Genomic DNA, 14,393 nt, shown 5'->3' with positions numbered 1-14,393 from the left:
TGTTTTTGGGATTTCATTAATATTAACCTCTAATTAAAATGTTTTGTTTATATATGAATGAAGTTTTGGGTGTTCAGAGGGAACAGAAAAGAGTGAGATAGAAGGAGTTTTAATAAAAAAAAAAAAAACAATAACCATCACTCGTTTTGCCAATAGGATTATTGCAATTGAGGGACTTAACGTGAAGCAGATACCAAAGAAAATTATTAGAGACAGCGAGACTGATTGACGGGATGAAAGAAAGATAATATATTGCCTTAAGTCTCCACAGACTTGAATGTGTTATATGGTTTGTTGATGGGAAAGCCCTAACGTAAAGTGATTATTAAAGAGAGAAAACGACTTTTTACAAACATTTGAGAAACCGGTCAAGATAAGCAATGCTTACCAACCGTTTTCATGACTTACAAACAGTTTAATTTCCATCCTGTGATATTTTTACTATTTGAAGGCAGGCTTGTTTTACTGAATAAATATATTCAAGCCATGCGAAAGATTTCCCGAACGTGAAATTTCTCCCTTTTTTACGTATAGAAAGATAAGTTTGACTTTAAAAATTTACTCCTGTGGCTTCCCGTCTTCTTAAGAAAAGTTGGGCCATTTGTCACTTCTTTACCTGCTCTTGTCGTGTAAAAAAGGAGCATAAGAGCATAGCTCTTCTCCTAACGTATCAGGAAAGTTTATCGTCTTCAACAAAGTTTTCTGATTAACGCTATGAAGTCGGTTCTCGGGGAAAGTGTCTCCTTAGTTGTGGTGCTTTGTTGATGATTACTCTTGTTCAGCTGAGATGACTTTGATCAACTGCTCTTTTATTAATGATGTGAAGTAAAAGAGACTTTTGTCAGCTCGCAGTAAAATCAACAGAGATTAGAGGGTTGATACTGACTAATATATTACCGAATGAATAAGAGTTGCGACGTGTTTCTCGTTAGCCTATACTTTACGTAATTACCTTCGCTAACGAATGTTTAGGTTTATCTGTTTGTTTATTTTGTTTGTAAGTCTGTCACTCAATATTATTGATTGATTTGAATGGAATTATGCGGAGGGATGGGATGTCGGAGAAGGAAAAGTTCATCAGGTATTAACATAAATCCGGATTCGGATGCAGATCGAGGAGTTTTGTTTTAATTTTCGTTAACATCATGGATTAGGCATGTAATCAAGGTTTTCTGTAGAGCAAGTGCTGAAATCTTGACAACACCTCAACTGTATGTCTACTGAAAACCTTTGAATCTGTGAAAATTTCATGAGGATCTGGACACCTGATTAATTTGGTAGAAAAATTATATGGTTTCTCGTTAACGGTAGCAAACGATTACGTTTTAAATCCTGTACTTCGTGAAAATAAGCACCAGCAAGTACAGAAGGTAAGGTAAAGAAATGGCATGTTTGTCTGTTTAATATGCCTTAAATTCGTACTGATTCAGGGTATCTCAGGGGAGTCAAAGAAATAATCTTCAGATTAGTTTTGAGCATCACTGTATCGTCTGCAGCAACGTTTGGAATTACTGTACAATCGTCATAACACTTTGTACCACAATAACGTAATCGTAGTTCTGATAGTAATTATAACTTTAAATCGTCTTTATATTAGACTTATTTGTTTTATGCACGAATGACATCAGTTATTTAGTGACTGCATTGAACCGAAACTCTTGTAAAGAACCCTACTGGTATAAAGTATTAGTCACCGAGTGATTGAATGATGCGAAAAACTTGTAAAAATTACTTTTGGAGATAATGAGCACTGAAGCCTCCTTCGCGGTTCTTTGTTTGCAAGTTTATATAGTAAACAAGAGATGAGTTCGTAAAATCATGATATTGAAATAGCTTAATGCTTCGACAGTGCAGGTCACTTATTTGAATCAGACTTTAAACGAAGTCCGATACACTTACGCAACGTTGTATCTCGCATTTACGTTTTCCGTGATCCCAGTCGTGTAATTATTCGTACGTAATAGATCATAAGAATGTGTGTACGGATAAATCAGGGTTGCAAATAATCTAAAGATAATGAGGTTATGTCGTGACTACAATTACATGGAAATTTTAGGCAGATGGACGGGTTATAGTTTTGCATTTAGAAAACTAACATTAAATCATACACACATTGAAAGGAGAAAATTGATTCCTGTACAGTTGAAAAAATCTTCCTTCAAAAGGTTTTCTGTTGTCCTTTTTAAATGACTCAGTGCTCATTTTTTAATTATGCCTTTGGGAAGAGATGTATCTATTTTAACCCATTATGTTGCTTAGAAGACGTGTAATTTCTCTTGACGAAATATAACAACATTATTTAAGGTAAGGTTTAGATATTTTAAGCTAAATGCAATTATGTAGATGTCTTCGCAATGTTGCTTGGGTAAACGTTCACACTATTCATTTGTTTAGAAATAGTGTTAGTTTTGCCGTAAAACAACAGTCTTTGTGAGTTTGGCAATGTCTTATTTTTTGCCATTGGTAATTGATCGCTTTTAATTGTGGTATGGTGTGAAAAATATATACAGTATTTTTATATTTTTTTACATCTTATTATATTGCCTGCGTTTCAAAAGGAACATTCAACAACTGTTTCCCCGATTTTAAGAGACGTTTTGGTGCACAACCTGAAAATTTTATAAATTAATAGGCGAAAAGATACCCTGAAAAATGTCTAAAATATTAGTTATGGGGCCAGCCCTAGGAGAGCTGTTAATCAGCTCAGTGGTCTGGTTAAACTAAGGTATACTTAACTTTTTAATTGCTAGAGACTCTGAAGAAAAAGAAAAATTAGAGAACACGACTGGTGACATTTTCCAATCGAATATGGAGTAGCTGAGTTGTTACAGGAACTTCCATCCAAGAGTTTGGAAAGACTTGTATCCTAATCTTTGTTTTGTTTGCTTGCTTTGGCGTCCAAATATTCCAGAAGTACAATACTGCTGAAATTGGTACGTTTACGTTCGGAAACTTGAAGTATAATTTACATAGAGAAGCACATGCCGGTATAGGGTTACAATTTTCATATGATAATTCATTTAGGTTAGAGATAAAGTTAATTTGGTTAGTGTACCAATACGTAAAATCACTTTAATGAATAAAATATTAGTGCGAGGGAAGCCATGGGTGTTTCATATATATAAAGAACCATTAACATGTATGTCATAAAGATTTTCCATGTTTCTATTATGTTATTTCAGCTTTTTGTGCCCGCCCGTTACATAATAAAATAATAGAGAATGGTGGATGCCCTTTCACAGTTTATAATTCATACTTACTATTAAAGCAAAGCAGTGAAAAGGTATCCGGTGTAAAAGTCCACATTTTTTTTTAACTTGTGGGAAAGCATCGAACGCCAAAGTCCACCTCATTTTTCCTTGTACTAATACAATTAATGCATATTTTTATATATGATTTTTTGCCACCTATTCTTGTGTATGATGTAGGTACTATTAAGTTTATGTATGTACAGTACATATACCTTATATGTACTTGATTATATTGCTAATAGAGGTATATGTATGCGCTGTACAAATACATTTTCCAATTAGAAGAAATCGTGTATTTTGCAAGTTAACTGCACCATATAAAGTATAAATAATGATATCATTACCGGGAAATTTTCTTCAACCTTGCGCATGAGCCTCACCTATGTTATGTACCTGTATGACCGCAAGTGTTTTACTGTGCAAGAAACCTGTTGACGTAGACTGACAGAAATAAATGAACTGGGCTTTTAATACTAAATTTCAGACCTCCCCCCCCCCATTACGCAGTTTTTATTTGTTTGCGTTTCAAGCCCCGTAGTTTTTCGTCATAAATGATTGATGAAAGTTAATATTTTGTTGCGTAATTTGTGGGGAATTCCAAATTGTAATTGTTATTTAACATGTGACCACTTTGTTTTTTATTTTTTATGTACTTATATATGTAATGAGTTTCTTACAAATGTCATTATTTTACATAACCTCCCGTTTATGTGTTTTTTTTTTTTTAGGTATATATGCTTTTACCTTTCATCACAAAAATTTTTTTTTTTTTTTTTTTTTGGCGCAGGGAAAAGACAGAAAACTGAGGGAACTAATTTTAATTAGTAAGTTGTTAGAATAATGTTGCATTTTTTAAAAATTCAACGCCGCACTGAAAAACTCATAAAATTGTCTGTTTTTTTTTATTTATTTTTTTATTTATTTTTTTTTTTTAACCTCCAGCTACTTTTAATACATTTTTATGGTGGCATTACCTGTAAGTTATTTTTTCATTCATGATTAGCTGCCATTGTGTTATCATTATTGGTGTTGTTATTATTAATTACAAATACATTTTATTTGAAGCTATAGCAGTTTAAATCAACTGGAATGTTCTTTTGCATGTTTTGCAAAGGGTGATTGTCAGTCACAAATTTGGTTTAGTAATTTTTAATCGTATTTCTTATTCATTTTTGTTTTTGTCCAAAGAATTTTGTTTGATAAAATACAAGGTAGTGTAAAGTAACTAGTATACAACTTACTGAAATTTTAAATGTATGTAAACCTTCCAATAATTCCATCAGAGTTCAACCTTTTTTTGTCGTGACTCACACATTTGTAGTCCGAAGCAAAATAGTCGAATTAATATTCAGAGTCACAGATAGTCTGGCTGGGTTTGAGAAGCAACTGTACCAAGCATCTCTCTATGAGTTTTACAGTTTTGGTCTTTGCAGTCAGATCTTTATTCGGTTTTGACATGAATTGCCAGTTTTCCAGAGGACTGAATAATAACATTAAATAATAATCTTAAACAAGTCAACGCCTATCGACCTAAGGCAAAACCTTTCTTTTTGTATACCTTATTGTGGAGCTAAGACTGTAAGTTTTGTTTCACCTTTTTTTCAAGAATTCCATAAGTAATAAATACAACAATTAAGATTATCTATCACTGTCAAATAACGAGTTTTTCAGTGATCTCATTAACTGAACCCAAGTTATTTTTGGTTTAGATGATGGGGTAACTAATGAGGGGAATATTCAAACGGATGCATATTATTGCCAAATATATTTATCCTCTAGTTGTTCCCAGTTTTCTAATTTAAGAACAGTCTTTTTGATTTTAGTTGGACAATTGTAATGGCATAATCAAACTCTCCCATCTATAATTTATCTATTCTCTTCGTAGTGATATTCAGCTGATAATTATATTTTAGTAACGAAAAGAAATCTGTTTATAGCCCACTCATGGAACCTCTCCTGTCCGTGCACATGAAGATATAATATTTAGAACCTACTGTGGTTTGAGAAAAATAAAATACTGTTAAATTCATCAGTGTATGGCTATAATATTTTAAGTAAAAGTTCCTCTGTCTGGTATATCAGTAGATCAGAAACACAAAATCATACCATGGCTTGTAAGAAATTTCATATAGGAAGGATGCCGGTTGAAATCGCCTTGGAGATGCGCAGGGGAAAATCTTAGATTATATAAGGAGAAACTTTGTAATAATGATAATGATTTTATAATAAAAACAAACTTTTTTATGGATTTTGTTATTTTTTAGTATAGCTTATTAAAATAACTGGCATATTTAATATAATTGCATGACAAATATTTTGTAAAACATATTTTTCCTTTTCATTAGATTTTTAAAAATAATTTTTAAAACTGCAAACTAAACTGCATACACTTTCAAGTAACTTACAAGTACTTGGAGAAAAGTCTCTTACATTATCCGTTCATTTTTGTTGTCGTACTTTTGTGACTTATCAGGACAAAATGGCCAGAACAAATTATCTAGAGTATTGCCACAGAATTACCATTGTTGAATATTGAAATACCTAATGTATTAATTAACGAATGGTCTTAAATTAGTGATTTAATTTTGTAATCCACTTTTGAAATAGCTTCATATTTTAAAACGACCTTATTTTGTGTTGAAGGGAGAATCTTTACCTTTCATCAACAGTATGTCTTTGGAAACTGTAAAGATTTTTCTGGAAGAGGTATCTATACAGTGAATCTATGTGAAGATTTGTTTATCACAAGACTAATTCGAGCAACTGATTAATGGTATAAAAACTGTTATATTGTATTATGTCTGAATAACGGTATAAAAACTGTTATATTGTATGTGTTACTTTAACCGAAAAATGTACATCATCACAAATTTGTCCTGTAAGCGAGGACGAGACAAGACTCAATACTTTAAACTGATATAAATGTAATCATGGATCAAGTAAATTGATAATATAATGGCTAATGTCTCTTTAAATGTATGCTTACATTGATTTCTTAGTGATGTTAGTTGTTAAATGAACATCTAAATTTTATTTGGTTCTTGCTTTGTACATAAGCTCACCTTATATTCTTTCAGAAGATGATAAGAATAAATAATTTTTTGTGAAATGACATATTCTATCATAGATGTATAGATTTTCTTGTCAAACATGATTTTTCACCTGTTTAGGGTAGTCTTCAATTTTCGTGTAACAGATAACAAGACAAAATAAAATAAATACTTTGTGGAATAAGATGTTCCATTGTAAATTTTAAAATTTTCTTATCAAATACTTGATTTTTCACCTGTTTAAGTTCCTGTCTCCGATTTTTGTGCAACAGTGAAAATAGAAAAGTAAACTTAAGCTATACTTGTATAGAATGGAAAAAATAGGTATATTGTTAGGATCTTTACCCGGATATATTTTTAAATTGTGTTGTACATACAGAAGTTTTGAAGAGTTAGAAATATTTGGACTTCGACTTCCATTTGTTCTGATTCATTTGTGTTATAAAATTGCCAGTCATTGTTAGATATGATTTCAAGTCAAAAGATATTAGTGGAAAATTATGCTACACAAAATACAATCTTAAATACCGTTAACAGCATGTCTGTATACAAATTTTCATTACCTTGATTGTCAAAAAGTAGAAAAAGCAATGAGGAATAGTACGTGCCGCACAGCATTCTCTGTTGTCCATCCTAGAAGGGAAAATCTGCACACTCTGATGTGGTTGGCGCCTGTACTATGCTCTGTGAATTAGTTGGTTGTATGTCAGGCTGCGAACTTGTGATTGAGTGAATAGTTGGCTGGTCGATCGGCGGCGGTGGATTCATTTTACCAGAAGAGCACCAAACAGATTGTGGCTGGCTGAAGGTGACCAAAGGGGGTGAGGTGCTCAGCAGAGCTTGGGAATCACAGCTGACCGACGTGAATATATTGTGGTTGATTTGTGCCTGCGAGAATGAGGATGGCAGGGTGTGATTAAGCTGTGTTTGGCCAAGGATCAATTGAGAAGAGGATTGTGGTGATGTGGGAAAGGCCCCACTTACAGATGACTGAGAGGGTCGTCTCTGATCATAGGACTGCATGGGGGTCTGTTGATATTGTGATTGATGATGATAGCTGTAGGGAGTTAAGGGCTGTTGTTGGAGCTGGGCAGAAGGCTGTAGAGGTTGGGGAAGCTGGTTGGTGGATGACTGAGAGGAGGCGTGCAGTAGCTGCAAGTGCGATGGTGGGCCTTGAGAGGCACAGGGCCGCCGTCAGACCTGGGTATGGGTGTTGGTTGCATGCACGGCCTCGCCATCATGGAACAACTGGCTGGCAGGTGCGTAAAACTGGTGGATAGAAGAAGCGTTTTTATCACAGTGTTGTTAGCAAACAGAAAAGCATCATAGACCTTAAAACACATGAACAATTATTCTCTTAAGAACAGTCAAACTGGGTACTTTATTTCATATAAGCAAGCATTAGCCAAAAAGGTTAACTGAAAAACAAATTTACTAGTTTATTGATTACATGGGTTTAGTTAAATTTCTGGAGACAAGGGCATAAGTACTAGTTGTACCTTGCATATAAGGCGTATATTATCTTTTCCGGCAGACACTTGTTTTATTTTATACTGTTATTTAGCCATGTTAATTTAGATTTTGTGTAAGTTTATGAGTCAGAATTTACCCGTAAGATTTTCTTTAGAGTCATTACAAAACTGAAAACCTTTAATTTTACCATAAGGAAACAAATATTAACGAATGCACACTGAAAAAACACCCATACACATAAATACATTTCATACCATATACATACAAAACCTGCATGTTTATAATATACACGTATACAAACAGCTTCCCAGTCATATTATGTACACAGGGCAGACAGAAACAAACTTGTGAAATGGCTTTCAGGCCAGATGAATTACCGATCTGGTAAGAAAAATAAAGCCAAAGATTGTGCCCTTTTCACTAGTAGAGAAAGCTACATAATCAAGAGAAAAAGTATAATTTTCCGAATTTTTCGAGAATTTGATGTTAATGAACTAGATTTTGTTTAACAGAAGACAGGGTCTGGATTCCCAAGCTCATAATAATATGAAAAAATGTCTTACTTCGAAATACAATGGTAAAGTGATTCCTAAGAGATTCCAAATACAGTTGTAAAGTGTTTCCTAAAAGATTCTAAAGACACATAAATGAAACCAAGAAAAGGCTAAGAATGAATCGTCCTCCCACTGTCTCAACTGGTTAGCTGAGAAGCAGTAATGGTCAAAACAGGGCTTAGGAGGACAGGAAACTCTGAATGGGCAGGGACTGAGTTGGTAGTTGATATTCTGTATCTCAATAGCGGTGCAATTATCAGCACTGCAGAATCACCGATATTTCTAATGAGACTGTGTAAAGCTACAGTTTCGTAAATTATCTGTAAGAAGGCAAAGACAGCTCAGGAAAAGGGGTTTATTGATTACAAGTATGGGAACATTAATAAAATTAGTGTCAGCACAGAATATGCATTTTTAGGTATAAATAAATATATATATATATATATATATATATATATATATATATATAATGTGTGTGTGTATGTATGTATATATACACCTCAGAAACTTTAAATGGACCTCAGGAACTTTAAAAAAAGATTGGAAGTATTTGTAAGAGGAGAAAGTTGAAAGTTAATATGAGCATGAGCAGGGTTACAAAGGGAAATGAAAACTAGGAAGATGTAGTAATGAATGTTTACATTGATGGTCAAGAAAGGAAGTAGTGGGTTTGTACAGGTATGTAATACTAAATGTAATGGATGATGGCAGAATTGGAGGGAAAGTGAAATTCAGAATGGGTGAAGCAATAAAAGTACCAGAGTTCGTGGAAAGGTATGGAAGAGAATTAGTGTAGTTATTGAAGTCAAGGTGGAAATGTATGGAGGGATTGCTGAGCCAACCGCCTTTTATGGAAATGAACTCTGGATGTTGAATGCAAACTTGAGAAAAAGACAGAAGTTGGTGGGATAAACTATTTGCCTGGTAAATATATTGAATATTAATGGAAAGTTAGAGAAATCTTAATGCAAGTAGACCTTATAGAAATGATAGCATAAGCTAAAAGATGGATCAGAGGGTTTTGAGATGTTCGAGCATGTGGTAAGAATGGAGAATAAAAGGTTAGTGATTGGCATGGTGTGTACAGGATGGTTCAGTGTATTGTGTAGGTGTATGAAGCGGCTAATGTTGTGGAACTTTCTACGCAGGGTTTTCATACATGATTCAGGAGATAAAGTGTGAATTTGGCTGTGACCATGGTCTTTTGTGTTCTTTGGAGCCATCCCCTGCTGCGGTGAACTGATTTAATGTTAAAATACTAAACTATAGTGCTTCAAAAAATAAATTTTCCCTCATAATCAGATATACTATGCCATAAAATCCTTGTATTGGAAAATAGGCCGCAAAATAGTATTAGTGTACTTGAAAACTTTGAGTTTTTTGTGGGGTTGGCCTTGAAATGTGTTCCAGTTCCCTGCCAGTATTTTTGGGGTGAGGTTCCTAGCAGCTGCTCTTCACCAGCCTGGCTGCGATCCCCCACAGTTATGTAACAAAGAGATATCTTATTCAATCTATGTTGTAGGTTTGAGATGAACAAAATTTCAATCGATGTTCTCGTAGGTTTCAGAGCCATGAACAACATTATATCCTCCGTCTGGGATCGTTCTCGATATCTTGTTGATGAGCCATATATATATATATATAACATTATATATATATATATATATATATATATATATATATATATATATATATATATATATATATATATATATATATATATATATATATGATGTATATGTGTATGTATGTATGTGTATATATATATATATATATATATATATATATATATATATATATATATATATATATATATATATATATATATATATATAATAATTTTAAGAATTTAGATCTCGAAAGAATTTGGTGATATTTTTTCACATTTATTAGCTTAGTGCCTGCATTTTTTCTTAAATGCGTTTCATATATTTGCGTTTTTTGCGTAGATTCCTGTTCCTGGGTTTCAAGTCCTGGCTTGTATATTAACATGGCGCCGTAGTGAGAATGAAAATTACCCGGCAATTTTTATTTGTTAGTTTTATAATCAAAAGATGTTTCTTATTCTGTAGAAGTAGCAGCTCAAGTATACCTAATGTATTGACACCACAGCTCCTGTGTCTTTGGTGGAGAGTAATATACACGCTTTCTGGGATCCGAAGTAAAGTAAAGTTCACGGAAAATTTATTATTTATGACAAGCATTTCCTTGTCATTTTATTACCTATTACCACATCACTGCAGTAGTTCCTTTCGGTTTTAACCTCTTCGTAAGTCCATTCTTTCCTTTGTAACTGTGACGTTTTTGTTCTCCTCTGCAATTTAGTTTGCCTTTCTTCCGCCAGAGGCCTTGAGCTACTCCTTAAGAACAAGTCGATGGCCTCGTTAGGCAGCTTAATAAGAGGAAAATATTTCTCTTAAGAATTTCATTAAGGGGCTTATGAGTCCGTAGCGAATACTGACACGTTTCATGCCTTGTGCAACACCTGATGGCGGTAGGAAGTAGTTTGGAAAAAAATGGTTCATGTTGGTAAATGAAACTTCGGTTTAATGCATTACAAGAGTTTCTTAATGAAGTAAACATCACACTAACTAATCGATATCAGTTTTTTTTTAATTTTTATTATTATAATTTTTTTTTTGCTAGCATTCCTTTTTATTGTTTTAATAATGTCCCGATCATTTTCGGTAGCTCACTCCATACAGTGGATACGATTGTATTTCTGAAACTAGAATTCTTATTGGTTTAGAAATATATAGTACATTTTAAATTCTGACAAATATATACATATACATATATACATACATATATGTATATACATTCATGTGCATGTGATTTAGAAAGTTAATTTGCAGAGAGCGCAACTTGCTTGAGGTAGTCAAAAGTCAATATTGAGAGTATGCAAGTCAGGGTGCTTTGTTTCTCCGAGGGTTATTTTTCTGGCTGGAATGATGAGAGAAGTCAGAGGAAGGAACGGATTTTAATCAGTTGCCGGAAGGTTTTTCAAATTGGCCTCCAGCATTAAGTTGCTATTCCGGTAGTGGAACTTTTGTAGACCGGTTGACCTAACATTGACAGTATGATACCAGTGTTGTTATTTGTAAGTCCGTCCGGTATTTTTTCTGTTATACAGTAATTAGTTTCTCTCTCTCTCTCTCTCTCTCTCTCTCTCTCTCTCTCTCTCTCTCTCTCTCTCTCTCTCTCTCTCTCGCAAAGATTATTAGGAAAGAATTAGAATTCTAAACAATTTTTGTGTCAGAAATTTTTTTTCTATGAATGGCAGAATGACAAGAATTGGAAAACGGTAAAACGATTAAAACAAGTACTTAGACTCTTAAGGACTGCAGTTTTAATTTTTTATTTAGTTTTTAAATTAAGTAGCAACTTGTTACCTAAAATCTATATATCTGTAGAGGAGAACATGTTAACAGAGAAGAAAGATTAAAATGAATGAGGAAGAGATGAGGATGCCTGTTAGAAAGTAAACGGGAGAAAGGTTTGTTGCTTATGAAATTTTCTTGAGGTAGTAGTATTATTAATGGAGTTGTTTTTGATGAGCGAAAACATTCTGCAGTTTCAGGTAGATTGCTTCAATCTCACAGCCATTAGGGGACATAATGCCTTTTCGTTTTTCAATAGTCTAATTCTCAACTAGCGCTGTTCTTTTATTCCTCAATGGGCATAGTTCTGTATATCCCTGATAGTGTGTTTAGTTGGCATTTCGCTCACAGGTATCCAAGTATTTTACAGTGTTTAAGAAATAAAATAGTATTCTTTTCTTCAGACCCCTCAATGATGATGATGTTTCTGACGTAAGCCTCAAGGAAAATAATTATCGAAAAAATAAAAGTGAAGAAGACGGTTGTAGTTGTAGGTAGCCTTTTATGTGTCATCTTCAGCAACTGTAAAATTAAATCCTTTAAGACCACCCACGACTTTCTGAATTGTTTTCTTTCGTATCTTGAAATTAAATAAGAATTTTGCCATATAAATGGAAGCAAACGTTTGGGTGTAATTATTGCTGCTGTAGAGTTACCTAAAATTATTTGTCTGGGTACATAAAAGGATATGATTGTTGTACATTTGGACTAATATGCAAAGACGAGTTTCCAGTCCAATTACTAAATGCGATTGTCGTAAATTCATGTAACTTGCCATGTCCATAGGAAATAATCTAAACTGAGAGTATCAAAAAAGAGCTCAATCTAATTTGTGATGCGGTGAATTTTTAACAAAAAGGGGTGTTCATAAGAATTCAGAGACAACGAATCTTTTTACGTATATATTTGTTCTTAACTGCTACTTTGGATGCTTATGGTAAATAGTTTTACTATTGAATTTTAATTTGGATGGGTGTGGTAAATAGTTTTATTATTAAATTTTTGTTTTCCCTTAGCAAAACGGGCAATGCTGTTATTTTTTCGTTCCTTTTGTGAGCAGGATATAAACAGACCATGAGCGTAAACGAAGGTCTTTTTTCAATATAATATACCTTAACTGTACGAAAAATTTGTTGAATATACAAGAAAGTACGTTCAAGCAATTTTCTTCGTTAGGAACATTACCATTCGCAAATATAGTTTATAAAAAATTGCCAACCAAATAATGGAATAGACTTAAAAAATTAATGAGAACAAAGGCTTAACATTAAGATTCCGAAAAAGAGAAATAATAACCTTAATTACAAATATAAAATTCGATTTTAAGGATGTATGACTCAATTTGTATCTGCTCAGTAACCTGTGTGGCTTTGTTGGTATCCCTCGTGCCTTTCACTTGAGAGTCCTGGGTTCATCCCGTATAAGAGGTGATTGCGGCAATCTTGTTACGAGGAGCATCATGCTCCTTTATACATGAATTAGAGAATAGTGTAAAAGAAGGATTGCAGCTAGCATGTAATATAATTATCGATGAAAGTATAAAACCCAAGAGGTTGCTCATATTGTAATACTTCCCTTTAATGATAAATCCATCGATTGATTTTAAATAAGCGTAGATTCGCATTAAAAAGGAAAGAACAGTAATTTTACATTAACAGAACAATAAGAGAGTAGAAAAGGCATTGAGAGAGTACACATCTCCTCCAACATCAAGACCTTATGAGCATATAATGGATTAGATGTCGGAATCCAAACGAAACCGTACAGATGAGGATTATGAATAACCTCCATTTTAGAAATTGGCAGAAATAGTTGTTCATTTTTGTTACGAAATTCTACGAAGTACCCCTTTGCCCCAAAAGTTGTTACTCGCTGTTTATTAACATTTTCGTTAAGTTCGACATATAACCTTTTTGTGGAATCCTGCTGACATGAAGACAAGCCAGCAAGCCATTATTACTCTTCACCTCACATTTTTATGTCATTTATTTACTAATCCTTTATTACTAAGCTAGTATTAGTTTCCGATTAAACTACAAAAATGAAAGCAAAGAAAGGAAAGGTGTCAGTATAAATGAGATAAAAGAAAGGAAAGGTGTAAACATAAATGAAAGTGAGTGATGTATGTACATTGAAATAGTTAGATGGGTTACACATATAAGAAAAAAGAAATATACAAGGAATGGAGATTTCACAATTTTATAATGAAAGTGAATTCCGCAATTTAGTAAACTGTAATGACCGAAACAATATAAAAGGTACCTCTCTTTCTCTCCCTCATTCTCTACCTTTCTCTCTATTATGTATTGATTCTTAGCTCAATTACTGGCTCTCTAATGCACTGCCTTTCCAAATCATCAGAACGTTAAATCCATAGCGTTAGAAAAAGAAAAGAAGCGAGTAGAGAAAAGAAGTAATTAAATGGCATTTGTTTCTTACCCTGCCATTGTCCAGGTCTTGGCTACCGGTGATTGAAAGCCGAGCCTTGGCTTTCATGGCTGCTGCCAAACTCAGCTGAAAAGAGAATATTTTGGGGGAATGTCAGAAACGTGATACTTTGGAAGTGTTTAGGAACTTTTGAGCGCTGCCTCTGATTAGATAAGTTTGAACAACTTCATACATTTGCAGCTTGTCATTCTTTTACGGTGACTTGGATAAAGTCTAGCTCATAGAAGTACTTTCCGT

At 33.5% G+C, this 14,393-nt stretch overlaps 1 protein-coding gene across 1 annotated transcript in view; it reads right to left on the bottom strand.

Moving 5' to 3' along the window:
- LOC136838639 (glutamate receptor 1-like) overlaps window positions 1-14,393 on the bottom strand; it is a 527,409-nt gene that overhangs the window by 1,012 nt on the left and 512,004 nt on the right. Inside the window, exons 19-20 of the mRNA XM_067103948.1 lie at window positions 14,148-14,222; window positions 1-7,570 (exon numbers count right to left, since the gene is read on the bottom strand). The exon at window positions 1-7,570 is cut by the window's left edge and continues 1,012 nt beyond it. Coding sequence (XP_066960049.1) covers window positions 7,496-7,570; window positions 14,148-14,222 — 150 coding nt within the window. The 3' untranslated portion in view covers window positions 1-7,495. The remainder of the gene's footprint in view (window positions 7,571-14,147; window positions 14,223-14,393) is intronic.

The sequence above is a fragment of the Macrobrachium rosenbergii genome, chromosome 5 (genome assembly GCF_040412425.1).
Source record: "Macrobrachium rosenbergii isolate ZJJX-2024 chromosome 5, ASM4041242v1, whole genome shotgun sequence".
NCBI lineage: Eukaryota > Metazoa > Arthropoda > Malacostraca > Decapoda > Palaemonidae > Macrobrachium > Macrobrachium rosenbergii.
The sequence above is the reverse complement of the archived record's forward strand: the minus strand, read 5'-3'. Positions and strand labels throughout refer to the sequence as shown.